At 42.6% G+C, this 24,495-nt stretch overlaps 1 protein-coding gene across 2 annotated transcripts in view; it reads left to right on the top strand.

Annotated features, from left to right (window-relative positions):
- MSRB3 (methionine sulfoxide reductase B3) overlaps window positions 1-23,973 on the top strand; it is a 107,635-nt gene extending 83,662 nt beyond the window's left edge. Inside the window, exons 7-8 of one of the 2 annotated variants that reach the window (XM_017822158.1) lie at window positions 14,257-14,317; window positions 23,916-23,973. In XM_017822158.1, coding sequence (XP_017677647.1) covers window positions 14,257-14,277 — 21 coding nt within the window. In that variant the 3' untranslated portion in view covers window positions 14,278-14,317; window positions 23,916-23,973. Of the gene's footprint in view, window positions 1-14,256; window positions 14,318-19,501; window positions 19,538-23,915 lie in introns of those variants that run through there. The other variant, XM_017822159.1, reaches the window with a different exon arrangement.
- Window positions 23,974-24,495: the final 522 nt, after the last annotated feature.

Raw genomic sequence — 24,495 nt, 5'->3', positions numbered from 1 at the left:
AGGGCCTGACTAGACTTTTCAGATCAAAGCCATGACAGCAGCCAACAACTGCATTGCTTTTACGGTCACTTACAAAAAAAGAAAAGGTGAGATAATACATCCAAGGGTGCCCCGATGAAATCACTGGAATAGCCAAACTCCGAGCAGTGTAGGCCTATGATGCTCTGAAATCCTTTTACACAGCTTACCAGTGTAGTAGTAAGTGCACTAAGCAAAAAGGTCTCAGTTATGTCCACATGTTTTGGGGACGGGGATACACTTGAGCAGCCCAAATCAAGAAGGAAAAGTGCACTCAGAAGCCTTCCTCAGCACCTTCTAGGACTTGTAGCCAGTCTTCTTAGACCTTTAGTTTAGCCAATATAGGCCAGCAGAAAAGAGAAATGGTTTTAGAAAAGAGGCTTCCAGTTTCAAACTCCTGTTTTACTCACCTCTTGTTAAACAGCTTGCAAACACCAAAGACATTTCACTCTGCAGATGTCTTAGCCAATGCATTCTCAGTTGCTTCTCTTTGTAGTTTTAGTGTAGATGATGACTGTGTTCTAACTTCTTTTAGCCAGGAATTTTACTGCCCTATTGCAACAGATCCATTTCCATCCCCTCCATTTTCAGTTACTGCAAGGATTTGCTTCTGTTTTGTTTTTCAGTAGATGGCATTCCAGACAATGGTATATTATTATTTTCTTTTCACTGTAGAATAAAAGCTATCTGGACTGTGGCTTCATCTTGTCTTAGACCTTGTACTTCTCACTTCTTGTATGCTAAAGTGGAAGGAATATATGTTCCCCAAAATAGAAGCAATCACCTACTGGCAATATAAGAACCATGACAAGTTGTGTGTGTCCACTTGCTGGGAAAAGTAGCAGTTATTTGGAAAAGCAAAAAAATTACATCTTTGTTGGCCTGTTAAAGTGAACAAGTTGACGTTGTGTGTGGACTAGTTAATGTTCATGTTTTTCCAGGCCATCCTAAAGCCCTTGTTCTTGCATTTCGGTTATTGTCTCCTCTAGTTTACAACTTCATTGTTGTACGTTTTATACAAACATGAACATCTGGAGAACATCCTCAGGTATAACTGCTGGGTAGTGCAGAAAATATCTGGCGTGATCTGAAACACTTTTTTCTTCTCATGAAAGTACACTCCTGGGACTGGGAAACTTCGAAGGTCTGTAATGGTGTAGAGATCCTTTCACCTCCACAGCACCACTTCACATTTGCCCTGGGTCTGTAACAGCCAGCATCCCTAGTGATTTGTTAGCTGTTCACTGTTTTTTTGTGAAATTAGTTAGTGCTGGTACCTGTTCACAGAAATCACTGTGGCAGTATCCCTCAGTGATGCTGCAACTGGTGAGGAGATTGAATTCCTTGCTGTAAGAACAGTTGGTTTCCATCTAGAGAGTAGTCAGGAGATGGAAGGGTAGTTGGAGGGTGGGGAAGGGGAAAAAAGAATTTGCATTTTGCCCCAGGCTGTTTGCCCCTCTGGTTCACTTTAAACTGCATGGATATTCATCATGGCATTGTAGTCAGGACAATTAAAATAACAGAGTCTTGTGAAACCCTGTAAAAATAGGTCCTAATTCTTAACCTCATTCTGATATTTGTCTAACGCCATTGACTTTAGGAAAAAAAGCTCCTATAAATCTGAAGGGATGGAAAGGACTACAGAGAAAGATTCCTCAACATACTTGAGATAAAATATTTTCAAGAATCCTCAAAATCTTTGATAGGAACGGGATGCTTTTGGAAAATCCTACTCCTCCAAATAACTAGTGCAGAGAATGTAAGTCCTAAAGACCATGGACCAAATTCTCAAAAGAGAGGTCTGTACCAGCTAAAGCTCAGCACTGCTGACTCGTCAGTGAGCCAGTACCCCAGCTGCCTCTCTGCATGCATCTCTACTGCTCGTTTTCATACCTTCCTTTACATGCTGCAGAAGGTAGTTGCAATCACAGTATTTTCATACACCTTTGCTGCATAAGCCCTGTTGTACAGGATTTTGAGAAAGGTGATAATTTTTCTTGTTCCTAGTTTGAACAATTTCTAGGGAAAAAAATCCAAACAGGTTGTTGTTTTTTTTCTCCAAAGCTAAAAAAAGTCTAAACAGTATCTGGAATTTGTTGCCTTTATATTATCAACTTCAGCTTTGTAGGCTACCATCAGTCCCAGCAGTCACCAGTGACCATGAATTCAGTATTCTCTGTTGATAAATTACAATTTTATCTTTGTTTGGCTAGGGCTTTTAGTAGCCTGCCAACTCAAAACCATTGCCTAATATATCATTAGAAGGCAAATACGTTCCTATGTATGTCTGTGGCGTATAAGCAGCTCCTGCCACAGCCTGGGCATTTCGGCATCCTGCTGAGGAATGAAAGCAGTGCCTCAAATAATTTAGACTGCGGATTTTTCTTTTCAAATAAAATATTTTTTTGTTTTTCAAGGTCAGACACTGTGAGCTGTTCAGGTCACAAGACGCCAGAGACTGTTTACTTTGGAAAACAAGGACATCCGTAGTGGGAGGTGCTTTTAGCAACACCCAAATCTGGTGTTTTAAACCAAACATCAGCCTGGCCAGAGGGCAGCTTCACTCATCCTTGTGGACACCATGACACAGAAGGAGAGCGTCGAAGAGCTGACTGACGTATATGTAGCAGGAATAATATTTGGTATTCTCACTTATGAACTCAGATACCTCGAAGCATGCAGAAGATCCTCAGATGACAGGAATAAATATTTTGCACTGACTGCAGTCAGTGTTTACAGTGGAAGGTGATTTCTTGAAAGGCTGAGGCAGTGCTCAGTGGTGGGTTACATCTAAAAGAGTTTTAGTCATAGTGGAGCAGCACTTTTCCTACACCCAGATGCCAAGTGAGATAGTAGGTTTTCCTCTTCCCTTTGGATGTTTTATTTCATCTTTCAGTTGAGTCAACTATTCGGGTGATGTAGATTTCTAAAAGTCAGATTTTCTTCTAGGTCTTTAGTGGAAAAAGAGAATAAATTATTCTTTGAAAAGTTGATTTTGAGTGGCAAAAAAAGCCCCAGTGTGATAGGTTCCTACTATTAGTACAAATAGCGATACATTTAGACACAGTTTTGCTTTCCTTCTGAATTGCAGTGCATTCCCTTCTGAATTACTCGATCAGCTGAGGCACAGATTTTCTTCTCCTTGCTAACTGGCCAAGCCCACTTTTCCTAAGAGTACAGGATTTCTCATATGTGTGGACAGCTTGGCTGAAAAGGCATGGTCTCCTAGACCTTGTTGAATCCTCTCTGGAGAAACCATGTGTCTCCAGGCATTTCTATCCCTCTCTGGGTGGCCATGCATGAGTTTATATATACTGTTTAAAAATGTATGTGACTTTCTGTATGTGGATTATTTTTTTCGTCCCAGCTTTTACACCACAAACCAAAATTGATATAGATAACTACTTTACTTCTGTGAAGACATTTGTTTTCTGTTGACGTTTAATTAGTAGATACATTCTGTGGGTCAAGTTAGAGGGCAAAAGGAAAAGTCAATTTTGGATGATTCAGCCAATTCTTAAGCAGCGTGGTGTTTAGAAATGTTAAACTGCAATAAAAATCCACATCTGTGTGGACTCGTCTAGAGTTTCACAACAGCAGTGAGAATAGGGCACAGAGCTTCCTATTTCAAATGTCTTCAAAACATCCTTTAAAAGAATCTCTATTAGGTGTTAGGAGTATAGAGCCTATGGCATCCAGTTTCACAGTTTCGACCATTTAAGAGAGATGAATAAAATAGGATTGGTTTCAGAAGTGCACTGTGAATGGATTACTGTTTTAGCTCTGAAAATACACATTGCTTCCAGCAGTATAAAATTGAGGGAATGTTTATGCCACCGGTGTAGGAAACACACATCTCTTTTCTCCAGTGACTAAACTAGACTAATGAGAGCTATCAAACTTGCTAATGACCGAAGGAAAGCCTTTCAGTGCCTCACACTGGTAAAACCTAAGTGTTTGCTGTAGCATTACTTCCAACTGACACCAGTGTGAAAGAGAGGCAAATAGCAGGCAGCATCAGTGTACCACAATAGTCCATGTGCTCTTAGTGGCAGTGAGTGAATGTGGAAGAACAAGTCCAGCAACCCCAGGAGACAACCACATGAATCACCAAAGGCACACTCAGTTACCTTGGGCCTTATCTAGTAGATACATCCAAACTAACTATATTTAAAACCAGAAAAAAAAAGGAATATGAACTCTATTGCTTTCTGTAAGGAAGGATAAATGGGCAAAATGGCAGAGCTGAGCCACTGGTCCAGAAGATCAGTGCCACGAGGACAGGTAGAGAAACTGCTAGTACTGGCAGATCTCAAATATGAGTCACTGGCTTCTGTTTTCCAAATGCGTATGCTGTCCTCAGAAATGCATAATTTTAATGTGTTTGTCATAATACAAAGAAAAATCCACTCAATCCAACAGCTTGTCCTTATCAAGACCTGTGAGCTGGGCAGTCAGAGTGGGCTGTGAAAGAGTAAGTCTAGGATTGTTCACAGGGTGGTAGTTAGAGATGCCTTTGAATCACCTGAGGCAATCAGTGTTTTTAAAAAACAGTCATTAACTAAGAATATTTATATTTTGAGGATAATGGATAACTTGGGACAAAATGCTCACCTTCAGCTCACAAAGAGTTTTCATGCCTGAGATTGTATTTACAGTTTCAAAAATTCACGTCAAAGTCTCCAGGTTTCTTTGAAGACATGCATGAAGAATTATATGGTGAAACATTTCATTCTGGCTGTGAAAAAAGTTAATTCAAAACAACTAAAACATCAGCCATAAAGATGTACAACATTTTTCAGGAAGCCTTGTCCACCTTGAACTAATGTTTTCATAAAAAACAACCTGCCCATAATAATCACTGTTATTGAAAAGACATCCCAAGGTTGCTGTATGGAAATATGTTAAATACGTTCTGAAATCCAGTCTAATATAATTTCAACATTAGAGCTCATTCATAATCCTGTATTAAAAGACTATGCAATTTTCATGAAATATGTCTGTCTGTGTAATCATGAATGCTGAATATTGTCATGGCTTTCCAGGAATTTTCAGCCTCAATGGAGAGGAAAGAAAACTCTTCCAACTGGACTTCTACAGCACTGAGAAGAAATAACAATAACAGCTCTAAACTTAAAATAAATATTTCTGGAAAAATACTATCTTTTCAAAGAGGCTGTAGTCTGAATTTCAAGCTACTAGTTATATGACACAGAGGCTTCGAATGTGCCTGTGGTTACAGCTCCTTGCTTTGTATGGCACTGGGGACAAACAGTCCCAGTAGGAAGGAATTTGTTTACTCATGCCTAAATTTAGAAAGAGATCCTTCAGATGGAGCTAGCTTAAAGCCCATGAATATTCCTGCTTTGAACCCGCAGTTTACAACTGAATGGAGTTGTTACTCTTGTCAGTTCTTTCTACCTGCACAGCATCACATATGCATGCAGCATCACAGGGGTGGAAAAGTAAAGAAAATTTTCAGCATCACCATACATCTGATGCGTTTGCATGAGTACACTAGCTGCTTGTCAGGAATTTCTTTGTGTTTATCAAAAAATAAAATAGTTTTATGAAAGAATCAAAGCATACAAAGTAGGTAAAGCACATACAAAAGGGTGAAGAGTGGGAAAATTCTGCTTCTCTTTCTAATGTTCCTATTCGCTAATGGCTCTTTGATATTTTTCCCTTTTATGAGCAACCTTTTTTTATTAGTGGAATATTTCTGGTTCCGTGGCATAACTTTAAAATGGTTGGAAAAATGATACAACTGGGATCTCAATTATTCAGCACAACCATTTTAATCCTTCATGTTATTTGATCCAGTACAAGGTAATATACGTCTTATTTCCAATTAGAATACAATTCTCACTATATTCATCATCTATCGATGTCTGCTTTTCCATTTGCCAGAGACATGAAACTCTGTGATTCAAAGGGTGTCATTCAGCCTACCCTACCTGTGGACAATTATACAGTGTCAGCAAGGCTGCCTGCAGGTTTGATGCCTGTAGCCTAGGGCAGCTGGGAGCTGCTATGCACTTTCTTTCCTGCAAAATTTCTCACCAGCTGACAGCATAATGCAGAAATGGTTCCTCCATGTTTCCACAGCCCTATGCCATTTGTATGAGCAATATTGCAGAGCAAATTTGTTTGAGACTCCTCAGCTGCATGTGGCAAAAATATCATTTCTCGTACCTGAGGGCCATATCCTGCAAACCTCTTTGCAGTGCTGTGTGCTCTGCGACCCTACACTTTGCTCTTCCTGCTGTCCTGTGACAAATTCTGCTATCTATGTTAGAAAACTCTTCAGAAATGTGTCCCTTGGACTTCATAGGTGCTTATCCAGCTTTAATTGGCCAAGAAGCATGGAAGAGGCCTTTGCCCAAAGAGGCCTTTCTGACAACTGCCTTCATGCAGTTAAGAGATTTCAGGCAGACTGTCAGTCTCTCAGATTTTAAGGTCCCTTCGAAAGTAGGTTTATCATTGGTCTTTTGGTAGCATAAGTATGCTATGGAAAAAGACAAGAGAAAACAAAGACTGCAGCTCAGCTGCAGAATGCTCAAAAGTAAACCAAAACCTCAAACCTCCCCTCCCCCCCCAAAAAAAAAAAAGGCCTGGGTTGGGAGAGGATGTGCCCAGCATGCCTGTGAACTTAAAGGTGAGGGCTGGAAGGCAGGTGGCTTTAAATGGTGATAGGACTCCTGTGACACTTCCCAGGAATTAGGGGTTGGCCCCCTCTCATTTCTGTGTTTTTCCAACATGCTCAACTCCAAGCATGATTCACACGGATCTGAGCTGAGAGTAAAGCTATAGTATTGGACTGGTGTTTTCTAGGTCAGGGTTAACTTAAGGAACCTTCCCAAAAAGGTTCCCCTACCATAAAGCTACACCAATGCAATGGTGGGAAACAATGCCCCTGGGAGGGACTATGTCTAAACTGAGAAGTTGCAGAAATGCCCACCTCTCTGTGTACAGTGGGCTTCATTCTCACACTTCCAAATTAAGAGGCTGCTTCCTGCTTCTGCAGCTATCAAAATGAGATTTTAACTGTTTCCGTCTCAAACCTTACTTCTTTGTCTGTATCCAAAGTATCCTGGCAGATGACCAGGTTACTGTAAGATGATGTTGAGAACAGGAAACAGTGGTTCTCTCTTTCTTGTGGAACAAAAACTAGAGGCACCCAGTAAAATTTCCAGGCAGGAGGTTTTAGTGGAAGCAAGAGACAGAATCTTTCTGTGCAACACTGAGTTACTCTGTGAGATTCAGTACTGCAGAATGTTATGGAATGCTGGTGAGTTCTGTGCAAGCCTTGCTTTGAACTGTTTGTATCAATTAATATTTTTATTCCAGGTGACAAATGTTTGAACTAATCCAAATGCATAATGTTTTGCAAAGGTGTGGAAGAGCATGACCTCACAGGTCTGAATTTTTGTAATGATTTTCTATAACCTTCTTTAAAAAACAGTCCCTTTCCTAATCTCAGTAGATAGCAAGATCTAAGAGTCATGCTAACACTGGAAAAACTTAAGTATCCTTAGAGACACCTTCTTGTAGGGGCTTTTATAAGCAGATCAAGAGGCAGATCTGTGTATTTTCACAGAATTATTTTAAAAGTGTTATGGTGAAAATAACTGTTTTTTACTCTAGTGGTATTGAAAAGGGTCTTAATAGCTATAACATTACATAGTGTTGACATACACATTTACACAGAGAACAGCTGAGATTTAATTTATGGTTGTACTGGTCAGAACAAGCAATTTTCCTGTGATGATGTAGCCAGACTATGTGCAGCCTCTAAAGCTGCAGGAAGCAGCCAAATAATTTTAAAGATAGATTAATGCATCACTTATAATTGCACATCCTCCAAAAGCTTGTGCCCAGCAGAAGGCAAAGGCAACGAGTTGCTTGCCTGTTTCTGCAGGATGAGTGATCACTACCGCTCAAGGCATCCATAGGAAAGGCTGCCCAGGAACGGACATCCCAGGAAGGGGTACTGACAAACACTGTATTTGAAAAGGGGTTCAGCATTTCACTTTTTGATGAGAGATGGGAGGCTGCCCTAAGGATAAACATTTCTTAGTGAGAACAAAAGGAAAAAGATTCCCTGGGCTAGACAGGGGAAGGATGAACACCAGTGGTGAGAAGGCAGTGATCTCTTACAGCATTTGGTATACTTCAGTTGTAAGTCTGGACCTGGTGCTAGGATCTCACACCTCTGTGAGATGCAGTGCATTGAGAAGCTAAGGGACTTCAAAGCATGTTTTAAATGAATTTATCTCAAAGCATTAGCAAATATGGATGCTCTTGGGAATTGAACTGAATCTATAAGAATGGAGGAGAAACACAAAGAGAAAGGAAAAAAAATAAAACCCCAGGAAACAGGTAGACTCATATTGTTTATGTAGGAGAAAACCAGAGCACAAAAGCAGTTATGAGCCATCTGAGGTCAGTCAGACAGTAATGCTAAGAGAGGGGAACCTTTAATTCACCATCCTTGCTTTAGTTCCCACACATGCATGACCACACAGGGGAGACCCTTGGCTCCTGACTCTGGATGCTGTCCTTGCTCTGCTGCTAGTCAAAGGTGAGCAAGCAGGTGCAGCCTGGGCTTAGAGAAAGTGCATGGAGGGAGATTGTAGGGGCAGGATGTGTGTCACTGGTGAAAGCATTGGTAGGTAGTGGAGTGGCTTTGGGTTTTTAAGGTGAGTACATCTATGTCAGGTATCAGAAGTTACTTATCAGAGGGTGACTATTCCAAAGGGGACTCTCCAACTGCTGCCATCATGGGCTGTGACTTAATGGCAGTAAGAGTTTTACTTTTCACCCAACAGCCCCAAGTAGGCATCCAAAGGGTTGTAATAGAGCAATATCTTGACTGGTCCGTGCAGGCCAAGCCTTTCTACCTCCCAGTTCATGGCCTTTCCCTGCCAGGGATACATCCCTCTGTCTGCTACATTTGAACTCAGTTGTTGACTGTGTGTGTTGGCGGGTCTGGGGTCACCATGCTGCAGAGAAACACACTCTGTCGGGTCCAGAGCTATGTACTCGCTTTCATCACAGGGATATGCATCAATGTGTCTCTTTAAAGTAGTTCAAGTAAGAGATGTGGGGGAACACATGAGGAGAAGAGAGGGAGGAAACATGTCATAAATCCACAGTGAGAGGGACTCTGAAGTAAGAGAATTAAAGACTCTGGAAAACACATAAAAATCTGCTATAGAAAGGGCTCTGTCAATGCATCCTGTCAGTGCAGTTTGCTTTTTATTTCCTAGTGTGCAATATGATATAAAAAACGTTCACCTTTACTAGATGATCCATGAAAGCCCATATTTCACATGAGATATATTTTTCACGTGAATAGACTTGGTGTTTCCAGACACTGGTGGATATCAGTCGCCGTCCTATAAAACGAGGCCACCAGCACCTGTAGTCTCCAAGGGACTGTCTCTTCCAAGTGCTGTTCCTCACATAAGGGCCACTTCATTATTTCTACTTTGCATTGAGTAGAGCTGAACTAAGGAATGTAGAGTTAAATAAAAATAATGGAGAAATATCAGACTGAAATTATTTCCCTCCCCCCAAAAAAAATCCCACTTGTGCAATCATCAGATACGTGAGGCTTTATGCTTTCTCATGTTGCTATTGTAAAAAGAGAAAGAAAATTTAAACCCACTCAAATATTACAGAGTCTCAAATACTACAAAGAGTTTCTGTATGTGTTCCACTGCAGGAATGTGAAATTTCTTCAACACCCAGAATATTAAGCAGTCTGGGGCTTGTACTTTTAGATCCAGATTTGAGAGAAAGGAACATCCTGGCTTGCCTAAAAGTGACCGATGAAAGGAAAAATTACCTGTGCAGCAACCACCAGCCTCTCTGGCAGCCAGCTATTCTTGTTCAGCCATTTCCCCAACCCTTCTTGTGACATAACATGTTCAACACGGGCAAAAGGACTCCAGGCTCTCTCAGTGATGCTAGTGAACAACAAGGAAGAGGATTTACACTGTGTAACCAACTTTAACCATGATGAAAAGGAATTTCTTTATAAAAGTGTATGAACTGGGACATCCCAGCATGAGGGGGACTTCCTTCTGACAGTCAGTGTGCCCCTCACTGTGCCCCTCAATGTGCCTCCTGGTCTTATTCTTTGTAGTAGCAAGGACACATTCTGGTAATTTTGCTGGCAGTTGGTTGCGAAGGATTGATTGCGTGGCGTTGATCCTCTGCATCTGCACAGTATTCCCACAGACTGAAGTGCTATGCCATGGGGACGTAAAGAAGGAAGAGATTGTTGCTCTTGGGCTTCCCTGTGAGGACCCACCAGCCGGATAAGCACACTGCTCCCTTCCCTCAGCCACCCATCCTACCTAAATCCTTTCCTCCTAGCACAGCTTCATTGCTGCCAAGACTGCATTTTCATTTCTTCTGTCTCATTGCTAGTCTATGCTTAATGTATTAGTGGTGTAAAGTGGAGAGGAAGGAAATAGAGGGAAAGCACAAGGAGCAAAGTAAACATCTTCAGGGAGGTAGAGACAGCACAGAGAAACACTCACTCACCCTTTTCAGCCAGGGATTTAACATCCTTTGGCTTTGCATGACAGTCTGGCATGCAGTGTTGCTCTTTCAGGCTGTGCCAGGAGCCATGGAGGTTGCAGGGCCCTGTGAGTCAGGCTCCCAGGCACCTGTCCTTTATCACACCTGGCCACGTGGGACCTGTTTTCAGCTCTGAGGCATTTGAAAAGAACAGACGCATTTCTCCCCAGATGAGCAGGCTATGTTCTACTGCCTTCTCTCCAGTGGTGAGATGTTAGGAGGAGCTGTTTTCCGCTGTGGCTCAAATCCTGCCAGGAGTCAGGGTAGATGAAACTACTTCAGCTTACAGCCTTCTGAGCACAGAGGTGATATCCATCCCACAAAATCCTAAAGTGCTGGGACAGCAGGCAGGACATAACAGCCCCCATTGTTATATGTCAGACCCTCAGTGGCACAGTGTCTGTGTGCACAGAAGGACCCACGGAGTCTACAGCTGTTGTTGTGGTGAAGGGCAAGGTCCAGCTGAAAGTTTTGTTTGGGAGAGCCAGCAACCCCATGAGACCCCAGCCTGGCTGAGATGGGGCAAGCACCTCTGGAGGACACATGGCACAACCCCTCCATGGGCCTCATGCTGCTTGTGCAGCAAGCCCGCAGTCGTCTGCAGGGCTGCTGCGTGACCACTGATAGAGAAGAAAGAAGCAACATAATATTATTTATATGCCTGTTAATCAGGAAAGTAGGTAACTTCAGTGACCATCATAGGAGTAACCAGGTACAGCATGGGTCACTGTTATGGAGCTGTATGTTTGTGGCCTTACCCAGGTTCATTCTGCATTTCCTTCTCCTTGCTGTACTTTTCCCAGTCACTCTGGGTGGGGGCTCAAAGAAACTTACTCCTTTGCCAAAACTAGAACTGTCTGAAAGTGCTGCTCCAAACCCTCTCACCTGCTGCCAATGCCTGACAGGTGCTGTGATTGAGAGGACCCCATTGTTGCTGCATCACAGCTGGAGGCCCTGCAAGCAGCATTGACACTTCTAAAATTTATCCTAGCCTTGAGCTGGAGGCATAGGCCATCACTGACTTATTTTCTGGTTCCTTTAACCTCTGTATTTTGCAATGGCGACAGAAGTGCATCTGCTTCAATATTTTCTGAACAAGCCGTGCTCCCTCCGTGGGAGAGAAGTAGGAGATCTCTCATGCAGCCGGCCTCTTCCCAGCATCTTAACAGCTACTTAGCCCAAATTTCACCCTGATTTTGTTTCTTCAGCTTTGGCGATCTGACTGTCAACTAGCAGTGGTTTCTGCTGCGCCTGTGCTTTGAAGAGGAGCACCCGCTGAGTCTGGTGTGCAGAGGCCATGGGGGCTGTACTGGGTGTGAGCAGCACCACTGGTGACTTGACCTGTGCTGGCCTCTGACTGGGGCAACCTGGTCCTGCTGGCCGTGGTCTGCAAGGGCAGAAATCAGCCCTCTACCCTGGGGCTCAAGCTGGCTGTGGGGCTGTGGGTGGGGAGCCACAAGCTGTGATGGAAAGCACAGCCTCTGTGGATGCCCATGGCTGAAAGATGAAGGTTTCTGCCTGGCAAAACAGCCATGGGAGTCATGTGTGGAAAGAGAGGATGGTCTGGTGCAGGGACTACAGTCCAGAGCCTCTGGGGACATGGTAGCAGTGGCCACCGCAGCTCCCCCAGCTCAGTGGCCAACCATGGCAAGTCCCTTATGCTGCCACATAAGAAAAAAAAGAATTTTTTTGGAAACAATGTGTAGAAATATGTGTTTCCATCAGTGGCCCAGCTGAGCTACCCCAGAGCACCATGAAGCTTTTTGGCTAAAATGGGCACAAAACAGCATATGCAGATGTGAACCCAGTCTGTGGCTCCAGTGCAAGAGGGGCTGAGGGAAGAAAAGCAGGGGTTAAGCCATGTAGCTACAAGCACACTGCATCCTCAGGAATGGGCAGAAGGAGTAGGGGGGGGCCTGTTCCCATGTGGGGCTGGAACAGCTGTGACTGAGGGTCCTGTGAGGGTCTCATGGGACTGGGGGGTGTTTTCTGACTCCAGCCCCCAGCCCCTTGGCTTGCAGCCCAGTCCCAAGAAATATAAACCAAAGAAGCATAAACAGATGATCACATGAAAAATATATCATGATTAGCCAGATAGATCCCAAATGTTTGTTCTGTAAACTGCAGCAGGCAGCACAAGTGTTCACTGCAGCTGTAGTTTCTCATCTTATTTTTGTAAGTGTTCCATTAAGCTGAGACATGGGCAAAATAATCTTTCATTGATTCTCACTTAAGAAGCTGCTTTAAAGATATGTTATATCAATGCTTGATTTGACCCTTTTGCAACTGGTATTATACTGTAAACTGATTCTTGCTTAATAGAAAATCTTTGTGCATTTTTTCTCCTGGGTTACTTCCTTTTCTCTCTGAAGTCAGTAAAGTGGTTTGTTTTGTGAATGAAAGCTGGATGCCTTTAGAAGGATGGCATTAACACTGACCTCAGCTCATGCACTGAATTCCTACCCAGTGGGAGGTGAGGTTGGAGGAAAAGGTTAGTTCATTGATGCTCAGAACCTGCTGAGAGGGGGACTGTTAACCTGCCTGGAAAGGGAACTGCTCAGAGAGCTTTTCCCTTTCTTGGATTAGCCCAATGAAGCCATCCTTCTCTCCCTTTAGTTTTAGCCATCTGCTGGAAAGATGGCTCTGATTCATCTCAGCTTGGTAGAGATTTTTTTGTATATATAAAATGGCAATAAATCGGGGTCTGGGGTGTTCACACCAAATTGGGGTGGACTTTAATTTTCCTATTGCTACAGCCTGTATCAGAGAAGACTGTCTGAATTTCACAGCATGAAATATTTAGCAAGGACAGTGCAAAGAATTCAAAACCAAACACCTTCAGAAATTTCCCAAGAAATTCAGCATGCTTTGTGCCCCTTGGATCCTAAAACACACCCTGCTAATGGGGTAATCAGGAAAAGAAAAATTTTGTGAAGCAGATTGTCGACAGCATCTTCTGACAACTAGTGCATGAGAGTTGTTCCAAGGGAAATGGGTCTATAATTTACAATGCCACTGGACTCTGAAAAGGTATTGTGTAAAAATTGCAACTTTTCACTTGATAGTTTTTTCTGCTGAATATGGTAATAAAACCTGTGTTCTGCTTTTTTAGAGGTGGAGAGGACCCAGAGTGCAAGTCAAAACCCAGAAGGTTCACAGAGCACAACTGTAGGTTTTTCTTTCTTTTTTGTCTTAGTCCTTCAGAGCCAAGGCAGCATTTGGAAAATGCTGTGCTCATTTTTACACAGTCAAAAGATTGATTAACTAATCCTCCTTCTCTTCCCTGTCATTTTGACTACCAAGTTGCTTCAGGTGTAGATGGAGGAGTGACTGTCCTGAAAGAAGAGCAAGAGGTCCATAGTCCAAGTCGAAGTGTAGCCCCAGCAATTAGAAACACATCTTTTTTTTTAGCTCTCTCACCCATGTCAGTCAAGAAGAAATCCACTGAAGCATCAAGAAATCCATTAACGTCAGTGGAATTGCACCAGCACAAGGTTGCTCATTGAGATTAGGGTCTAACTTTGGTGTCTGTTTTATTTGTAAATTGAGCAGATAGAAGCCACTGGGAAATCATTAAATCGGAACTTAGCAATTTTAATTTCCACTTGTTTTTTTGAGTAAAACCATACTTTGTTATCCTTGCAGAGTCTACAAGGACTAGTTTGAACTACTCTCACCAGCTAAGACAACACTTCTGCTTTATAAGGTGAGCACGTTGAATAAAGCTTCTCGATGTAGTTGTTTCTTTTTCTTTTAATTCACCTCCTGACCTTTTAAAATTACTTTACTCAGCAAAGGACAATAGGGCCAATCCAACTCCCATTAAAGTCAGCAGGAGTCTTTTCATTAACTTCAGCTGAAGTTGGGCTGGGCCCAATAAGACTAAGAGTAAAAAATAGAACTCATATAGAGCTTTATCTTGCCCCCTGTGGCTTGATAACTGACCTCCCATCATGTTCACTGGGACAGGATCGGGCTTATAAATCCAAGTAAAATTATTAAAGGCCTAATTCTATAACCCAAAGCTTATAAAATATTTGCATTTCCTCTTTTTAATCACACAGGAATATTTGAAAACTATTCATGACTTTATGAACAGGGAAAAGTTTCCAAGTGAACAGATTGGATTCATGTTTGGTTTGCTTTGTGCCCTAGAGTTTTCCCTTTTTAAAATAGGAGGATGGCAGGGGTATGGGGCTCAATGATGACCCCATGTAACTCCTTCAGTCTTCGGATTTTTTGCTTCATCTTCCCACACAAGCACCATTCTGTTTCCTCGCCAGGACCTTGCCAGGTCACCCCAGCATTTTTTGCTCTCCCAGAAGAGAGTGCCTCTGGTCTCCTCTACCTGACTGACCTAAAATAAGCAGAGCAGCACCCAGAGGGGTTCATCTGGGACAGGGTGGTGATGTGAATGCCTCTAATGGGAGCAAGTGGACTGGATTTTGTTCTTTGTTACACCTTTAGCCTGAGACACTAAACATTTGTTTTCTAATTAATGCTTAAAATATACCCTAAGATGATAAAAGTTCTACCAACTCACAAACTCTCAGCCTGTTCTATGACGTGGATTTTGCAGTGGTTCTGCACATGACACAAAGCTGATATTTTTCTCTTTATTGGCTTTTCGTGATGCTCTTTTTTTCCTTTCTGTCTATTTACTTTACAACAAATATACATGGAAAACCCCATCTCAAACATACTGAATTGTTTCATCACCAAGAGAAGAAAGGTCATTTGGTAGCTCTTTGAATTGAATGTAAAAATACCACCTACTGTAGGTGCTTGTGTGTTTTATTCCAGAGACCCTAGATCACAAATTTTCTTTTGGTTAAAAATAAATCTACTCACTGCCATCTACGGGGAACATTTTCCAGTGCCAAGAACTACCTCTGCCATCAGAATAATTTGTAGCAACCACTCAGGGAAAGGTGGGCTCGATGAGACAACCGCACCATGAGGCAGAACACAGAGCCACTACAGAGCAGCAGATGCTGTTCTACCCTCCCTCCCACATCATGAACTCTTCTCTTTTTTCAGCAGAATCTAAATTTACTCAGTCCTTTAAACATAGACACATAGTATATTGGAAAGAGCTCTTAGATATCCTCAGCTTCTCCCTTCATGAATAGGAAGAGCCCCCCTGACACCATCAGCCATGGTATTCTCTGCCCTCATCCAAATGTGTTGCAGCATCAGCATCAGTCACTTCAAAGAGCTCTTTCATGTACCACATATTTTTTTATCTAGAAGGCCCGAGCAAAAGACAGATCTGGCCGTGTCTGGCTTTATTCAGCTTGCCACTTGTGTGGCCCCTTGGAAAGGTCTCAGAAGAGTGAACGAACTTTCCATGCATTTTCAGCAAGGATGTGTAAGATATAAAGCCTTTTCTGTCTCCAGTTGTTAGCAATGAAAGGTAATCAATGGCTTTGTGTTGCTCTCAGATGTGTTGGTCCTACTGAATGAAGGATTCTGCTCCCACCTACATTGCAGAGAAGTCCTGTTCCCTGGGTTAGACAGTGCCTGGAGATGGGCAGTTTCCATTCCTCTCTGCTGAGGCTCCCGCTCACATCTCAGGAGAGAGCCTGCTGACCATACTGGATCAGGCTGCTCTCATGGCACCCACCTCAGCAAGCAGCTGGGACCATGCGCAATTTCATCATATGGGGGATGCTCTAGGAAACCGCCTATGGAGGAGTCAGCTCTTCTGGGAACAAAGTTTCAATGAGGACAACCTGACCCAATTTCAGGAGCCTATGTGCAGGGAAGCCTGGCAAGGTGTGCATACCTGTCCCATCAGCTCACCCTTCCCAGCTGTGTGGGTGCCCGTGGAGCAAGGGATGCTGCTCTTTGACCCTTCTGACACCAGATGAAACAGCTGTGATTCTACGTGTTCCAGATGGAATTGGCTCATAGGAACCTGCCTGTACCCCACAGAAAACCCTGTTGTCAGATCCTTACTGTTGCCACATTGTGTTGGACAATGTTCAATTGTCTTTTCTGCAGGTCTTTGTAGGTCTTTTCTGCACAGTTCTTAATAACTTCAGGCAATGGGAACTGACTTCAGGACCTTAATCCGTCACTATTGACTTCTTCTGTCATCTAGTTCACTGTCTGAAGGAGCCCTTGCGCTCTGCTAAGAACAGAGAAAACCCACCAGAAACAGACATCTGATTTGGAGAGTTAGGTGCCTAAAGTCAGACCGCTTAGTCTCCTGCAAGCAGGACGTCTGATTGAAGATAATAGCTCACATTTTTAGGAATCTTCTGATGAAGTCATGAGACCTGATGGCATTGCTTAGCATTCTAGTGGCACCTAAAGCAACAGTTGTTCTTAGTGATTTATGTAGATGCAAATATTCTGGCAGGTTCTCTGCTCTTGTATCTCTGCAGGGAGAGACAAGCCAGATACTGCACTCTCTTGTTAACCAGAAGCCAGAAGAGAAGGGAAGGCACATACCAGATTTGCTGCATATACCTTTGTTGGCCAAACAAGTCATGCAGCCAACAGCCTATTCCATGCAGCAACCATGGTTTCATACTGCTTTTACAGCCAAATGAGGATGGGAAGGTATATAGCAGGAGGTTGTATTTTTCACTCTTGATTCTTATTGGAAGGTTTGAAGTGTTTTGTTTATATGCTTAAAGAACAGCGGCCAAGTCTCTTCATGTTTGTAATTACCTGGGTACAACTAGCAGGAAAGTTTGTTTTTCTCAACTAGAAAGCAATTGTCTGTAGCCAGTCACTTATAAAAGACTTTCAGGATAGTTTTATCCATTTCTCTGTTCTTTGAATACTAAGCAGAAAGTAGAAACCAATTCCCTAGATGGTATAATACTGTCTGCTGCTATAGACTGTTGTGTACTTACCATAAACATTGATTTCCTTTGGACCCAAAGATATTGCCTTTTTTTTTTTTTTGATGGATTGAATGTGACTGCATATTTCTAAAATACACAAAGGTGGAACAACCACAAATGTATAATTAATAAATTGTTCTGGCCATATTTACTACAGAAGTTGCCAGTGCCTTGGCTGGAAAACATATCCATTCAGGTCTAGGCCAAGTGGATGCCAACATGTAGTATATTTTCATTAAGTTACACGATAGTAATGTTTTTAGGAATCACTTGCGTTCTTCCAGTCTGCCTGCCAGAAGTGTTGCCCAAATCCGTTCCCTATTTAATCGTGAAGGAATGCTGTTCAAAAGATTTGGGGTCAGAAGTGCTTAATAAATCAATCCAGATACACTCCTAATGAGTGGTGAATTAAACAGCATTTGTTTTAAGATCAGAGGTCCTCTTGGGAGATTATTTTTTATTGCAAGCAGAATTGTTCACTTCCAGGTATCAAGGAGCTGTGAATTAAGGCCTGTTAGGAAGAATCTTAGTCTTCTTCACTGAAAGCATGTGATTATGTCCAGACAACAATAATAAATAGGTGAGACTCACGTCCTCCACTGGGGTACCCTGTTTCCTGAGTTTAGGAGAAAGAAAAATTTTGTAGCTTCAGAAAAATTTTGTAGCTTCAGAAAAATTTTGTAGCTTCATCCAGGGATGAATTTATTCTGCATTTGTATCTCCAGGTTCTTATCTTGCAGACCACAGCACAAGGATTTAGAACAAGGAGTGTGAAGAAAATAGAGGAGGTGGAAAGGAGGTGTTTGGAGTCCACACTGACTAGCAGAAATGGCAGCTTACTGACTCTTAGAGCAGTCTCTGCAGGGCTGGGCAGAGGAGATTTTTCCTCTGTTGGGGAAGGAAGGCTAGAGAAGCCAAGGCTTGTTGCCACCTCAAAGGACAATGTGCAAAATTTCAGGCAACATCTTTGAAATGGAAAGGATGTAGCTTGCTTGTAATGTCTTGTTTATTTCTAGCCTTCTGTGCTTTTAAAAACTGGTGTTTTTTCAGAGCATTAGAAATTAATAATTCCACCTTTCCGTCACTTTCACTTCCCATCCCCACTCTTCTCTGAGCAGGCCAGCAGGCTCACTTGTGCAGTAAGTGAATATCCCCATGAAGCCTAAGTGGTGTCATGAGGAATAAGTGAGAGTCCCTGAACAAGCAGCAGAGGATCAGGTCCCACACCAATTGCTAGGGAGCCACAGTCCATGGTAGGAGAAATTAAGAAACCCATGCATACAAAAGGACCTGACCATCCATCATCATTCTATATTACCAGGAAAAGTGTAGCCAATTCCCTGTGGTGATCAGAGAAACACAATTAGGTCCTTTCTGTTTGCACATTATTATGTTTTTGTCACACATTGCTCACTTTGCATCACATCATTTCACTTAATTTTAGTTTAAACAGATAGTCTGCCATTCTATTTCCTAATCATAGTTCCACATTTGGATAGAAATACCCTACAACACAGTAGTGTAATACACAATCAAGAAGGAGGAGCACATGGATGAAGTGACTTCCAGGTCAAGGATGTGGGTGCAGGAATTTGAAATATCCTCATAAGGAACAAGAGCTTTGAAACTACAGTTTCCACAGAATATTTAGCAATTCATGCTCTGGGACTCAAATTAAAAAGAGATTTTTTAAAAAAAATGTAGCTCAAAACTTGGCATTTTGTTTCTGTGGGAAATCCTGACATTTTCAGACAGTTTTTGTTCTGAATTGGAACAGGGCCTGAAAAAGTTTTACCTTTCCTGTGGAAATGAAATTCTGAAAATATTTTGTTCTAGGAAGCTCAAAAAATTGTTTTTCATCTTTTCTAAAATCAGATGCAGCCCATGGACTGGGGGGGAGGGGTTCTTCTCAGGTGGCTGCGAAGTCTGAAGTGCAGTGATGTCACAGGTGACTCTGCAGCATTTCCTGGACTGCTTATGTGATGTGTGGCATATAAACCCCTTGGTCCCATTCTTTCTTGGCCCTCCAGACCAGCCATGTGCCCTGCTGTGCTGCAGAGCCTGGGAGCTGCAGCTACTGGTCCGGAGATGTGCTGTCTGTCAGCTGCTGCCAGGGGACAGCAGCTTGATCCTGCAAGACTGACAAGAAAGCTCCAGCTTGGGTATGGCAAAAATTTCCAGAATCAAAAATATTTTCATGAAACATTTTGGTTTTGACATATTAATCAATCACCAGTTCCTGAGTAGTTAGGAACCATGTAGGTTTCATGGGCAGTGAAGCACATTATGGCTCTTGGACAGTCGTAGACATTCTTATATAAGTCACCAGTGGGAGAAGGGGGATGTATCAAAGAGACTAACCTCTGCAGGAAGTAAGAATGATCTTCAAAAGTCCTGAGATGATCATACGGATATATACAAGTCCAGGGAAAGTCACTGATGGAAGCATGAGTGTGCAACTTGTATGCAAAAGGAGAAGGGCTGAAGAGGTAAAACAGTCTGGGGTAGGCACATTAGAGTTTAGGTTATTTGTGTTGGTTAGCCATTTACATCTTTTCACTGTTTTAGATCTCATCTCTTTTTGAAAATGAGGTTTGGATTCATAAGTTATCTGGGCACTTTTAATAGTTTTTTCTCAAATTAGTAACTCTTCCAGGAGTAACTTCAGTACTTGCATGTTCCCTGTTTTATAGTGGATATTATTTATCCCCACATATGTCAGTTCAGAAGGACAGTTCAGGAAAAGGTATGGCTTATTATATAGCAGTGATGGATGGTTCCTTTATAGAAACCACTTGCATCGGGGAGAACAACTGTTGTGTATTAAATACGTTCCCTGTATTATGCATAGAGTTCATACCTGTCATTGAAGTAAAAATCCAAAGAAAGAGAGAAAGAGTAAGAAACCTTATGAAATTGCTTGAAATATCCAAATAATTATCAAAGAATACACCATGATTTTTATTATTACAATGAGCATCTGTGGAAGCCATGATGATGCAGAGCTTGAGAAACTTGGCAAATGAGTTGGTGTCCCTGGGACTTTTTGTTCCTGTACTGAAGAAGGATGAAAACTCTGCATATTGAGGGGTTAGTTGCTCATAAAGCATTAATAGCTGGAGAGGTGCCAAATCATTATTACTTTTTCTGGGAGTGGTATTAGGTATTATTTAACAAGATAAGATTTTTTTCCATACGTCCATTCCAGTTCAGTATTGGAAGAGAAAACACATACCTAGGGGATTACAGGCCCAGAAAACACCTTCTCCAGGAAAACAAGCTGAGTGAATCACTTCAGACAAAAGTGTGTTGAAATGTTAAACAAGTGCTCTCTTGATTTGATGTTCCTGTTAATTATAAAAAAAATTAACACCTCTATGAACATGCAGCCAAGTTAAGACTGATATTGTTTTATAGAATTAGTATTTTATAACCTCAAACTATCCTGAAAACATATAGGGAAAAAATTAGTCCTGTGTTATTCAGAATCAGAATTGTCTTAGCTTTGTGGTTTCTGCTAAAGCCAGCTAACAGGGACACATCTTAGTAGATCTCTGGCTAGCAGAGTTATTTTCAAACATGGGGCCAGATCGCATTTCTCTAGACAGGTCTTGAACTGCAGAGATGGCATAGTTTGGTCATACCTTCAGAATAAGGCTCATCCCAATGTGGAGATTCCCTAGAGACACTCCAGGGCATAGGAGCATGTAGTTTACAATGCAAGTGAGCTTAGACAATCACATAGGCTCTCTGCAGTGTTCCTCATTTAGTTGTTTAAAATTGTTAGGGTCCTTCACATGGTGAATCTCTTCCCTGAATTCAGTGTACCCACAAAGTGGAGGGCAGTGGGAGATTCTTTGTTGCCTTCCCTTCTCCCATGGTCTCCCTGATAACATATATGTGTGTATATATATATTTACATACATGTGCTCAAACTGGGGGCTGGGAGATTTAAAAGGGCAAGAGCTCAAACTTTTGTCTGTTGACAGGACAGACCCCTGCCAGTGGCAGAGGAGCACAGGAGTCCAACTGCTCAGGCTGGGATTTCTTTGCTAATTACAATCAAGTTTGGGAATTTTTCTTTTAAAAAATCTTGCATTTAAAAGTTGGGAGAAATGGAGTGCTTGTGTCCCAAAAACCCCAGGGGCCAGCAGAGGTGAGAAGAGTAAGATTTGGGCTCAGTGATGATGAGGAAAGTTTCTGGGAAGGAATATCTGACCAACCAGGTATGTCTCTAAGAGCCGCTGTTGTATTTCTGCTCCTTATTTAAAAAAACTGGAATACTTTGGGAAAGTTTTGGAGAGTGAAGGGGTGGTAGAGAAGAAGTTGTGGAGAAAGAGGAGACTAATGGCAGCAAGTATCTGGCAAGATAGTATTAGGCTGAATCTAATAAAAATAGCAACATAGATATCTCAGACCTTTCTGCAAAGCCAGAAGGGTGTGAGTACTTTTCTTGGAATATACTGTAATCTTCCCTGAATCCACATGCATTTCAGGTGCAGGAGAGCAACTTTCTCCATAGTTTTCTCTGAGTCTGGGCAGATTCACCACATTTTCCAAGCTGATGCTTTATTGTTTTTCCCTTCTCTGTTTCAGCTCTTCTAGTAAAGCTCTTTTATTTAAGCCTGGGTAAACTCTGCTAAGTAGAGAGGTTAATCCTTCCTGCTGCTTGACATGGGGCATTCAGTTCTTTGGTCTCTGGACAGCAAGTTTAAGTTGGTGACACTGAAATTTTGCCGTAGAAAATCAAACCCAGCCCATCAGACTGATGGTAAATAATTATCAAAGGGTTGCATGAATATTCAAGCATATATGGGCATCTTTAGCATGTAGTCCTTTAATCCAGGGGAATAACCCAACAATATCACAACTACAGTACATAAATGGGTATGCTTTGGTCTACATACACTTGTAGGGTATGTACAAGCATGTATTTAAAGAGAGAAAGAGGGAGAGGGCAAGTGTAAACACACCTGTGGGAAGCCAAATAAGGCAAGATAAGAAATACAAAAGCCCCATTACACAGGCTCATGATGGCTGGCAGCACAACAATCACATCCCTGCCAAGGTTCCTGGAGGGGGGACTTGCAGGCAGCTTCAGCAGTGGGACTGGCCTTCAGACTTCCACTAAAAGTCATGCCCCCAAGAAGACACTGGCATGTGAAGAAGTCATTGCTGCCAGCAAAAAACACCCATCCCTTGGCAGAGGTGCAGGGCACTAATGTAACAAGGCACCTTCCCAAGTAGCCACAGATGGTTGCCAGCCCTTTTCAGCCCTCCTTCCCCTGCTTCACCTCCCTCAGGGATCCTGTGCTGCCACTTGGCTGCAGGTTAACTTGGGCAGCACAGACTTCAGCCACTCAGTTGGCCCTATATGGCTCTGATTTTCAATTCTGTACAAGCAACAGCCACCGGCCCTGGAAACCAATTAGAAAGTCTGTCAAATGCTGCCAGTTACAAGGCAGTGTTCTGTGGAGTGCATGGCCTGGTACTGATCACTATGGGCTCTAAGCACAGCCTTTACTTCTTTTGCTTCAATTACAGGGCCCTGAAAGCATCTTGTGTTTTCAGTTGTGATTGTCATCACACTTCAATGCAGCATGTGCCATGGCATGTGTGTGAACACAGCTGGATTTCTGTACAAAACGATAGATATTTTCTTTATAGGCATGTGAATAGAGTCCCCACAATCTGCCAACAGCCAAATGTGTTGGGCTACCGTTTCTAGTGGAGGATCAAAGAGTATATTTAAATGTTTCTAATTCAATATCCAAGTAACTACAGAAAGTGACAGGCAGTGGGGGTGGCAAGGGAGTGGAGGAAAGGAGGTATTAGAAGAACATGTTTGCTGGGTGCACATGTGCAAATTTGGATGGATGTGTTAGCCTGCCAGGTGGGGGACATACTCTTGGAGTACTGTGCCCAGAGGGGGTGTTCCCACTGCCCAGGCTAACCCCCTATTCCTGCTACATGCCTTGGGGCTTAGCCACAGACATGGACAGGATGCCTCGTGTTACATACAGGAGAGCCCATGCCACCTGGCTGGGGAGCAGCAGGGGTCCTGGGAAAGGGCAACTGAGCACATCATCTTCGAAGTCCACCCACAGCACTCACCCACAGGGAGGGTGGGCAACACCTGAACCTGCTGCACCTCCTCCTGCCCCCACACAAGTGAGGGGAGGTTTTTCCAGTGATGTCCTGACTTCCCATTCCTGCCATGGCTGGGGACTGGTTTGGACTGAGGCAATGAAAGAGAAGCATATTTTTGGTCATCTGGAGTGCATCGCCTCTCCTTCTTCCTCCATGGTTTCTCTCCAGGCAATGAAAAAGGTATGGCAGAAGCCAGGAAAACCCAAGATACATGAGCAAGCAGCCACTTAGGGGAGAGAGGCTGGAAGCTTTTGTCTGCTCATCTTACAGTTTTTCCTATTTATGGCTTTGTAGCAGGAGAGAGGAGATCTGCACCCTTTCAAGTAAACAACAACAGAAAAAGCACCTGAAAGCAATTACTGGAGCAGATAAAAAAAGCATTACACGGAACAGCCTGAAAACAGTTCCATCTCCTCCCCTGCCCCAGCAAGAATGTCACAATGGGAGGTAATGATGCTGAAAATGACCTGTTTGTTGTGTTCTTTTAATGTCTTCCTTTCACTTGTATAAAATAAAGCATGTGTAATGACTAACACCTTGACTGACTTGTTTATTTTTCATAATACAAGAAAGAATATATAAATATGAGTGAATACTACAGCAAAATCTACAGTATATGTTTATTGGTATTTACTGGTATAACTTACCTGAAAGTCTAAAAATTAATCAAGGTCCCCAAATTTTAGTGTATCAGAGTGGCACATTTAAAGTCCTGACCCCATGCTGGGAAAGCCACATAGACCCCAGCTCCAGCTGCAGGTGTGCTGCAGAAGGGAACTTCTCTTGCTGAGTTATGGCAATGTTTCGGTGCAGGTGCTGACTTGGCATCTTCATGGCACAAAGCTGTTGCAGAGTGGGAGTCACCACCAAAGCT

Source organism: Lepidothrix coronata, unplaced genomic scaffold (assembly GCF_001604755.1).
Source record: "Lepidothrix coronata isolate B3197 unplaced genomic scaffold, Lepidothrix_coronata-1.0 Scaffold95, whole genome shotgun sequence".
NCBI lineage: Eukaryota > Metazoa > Chordata > Aves > Passeriformes > Pipridae > Lepidothrix > Lepidothrix coronata.
This window is presented reverse-complemented; position numbering and strand designations above follow the sequence as displayed.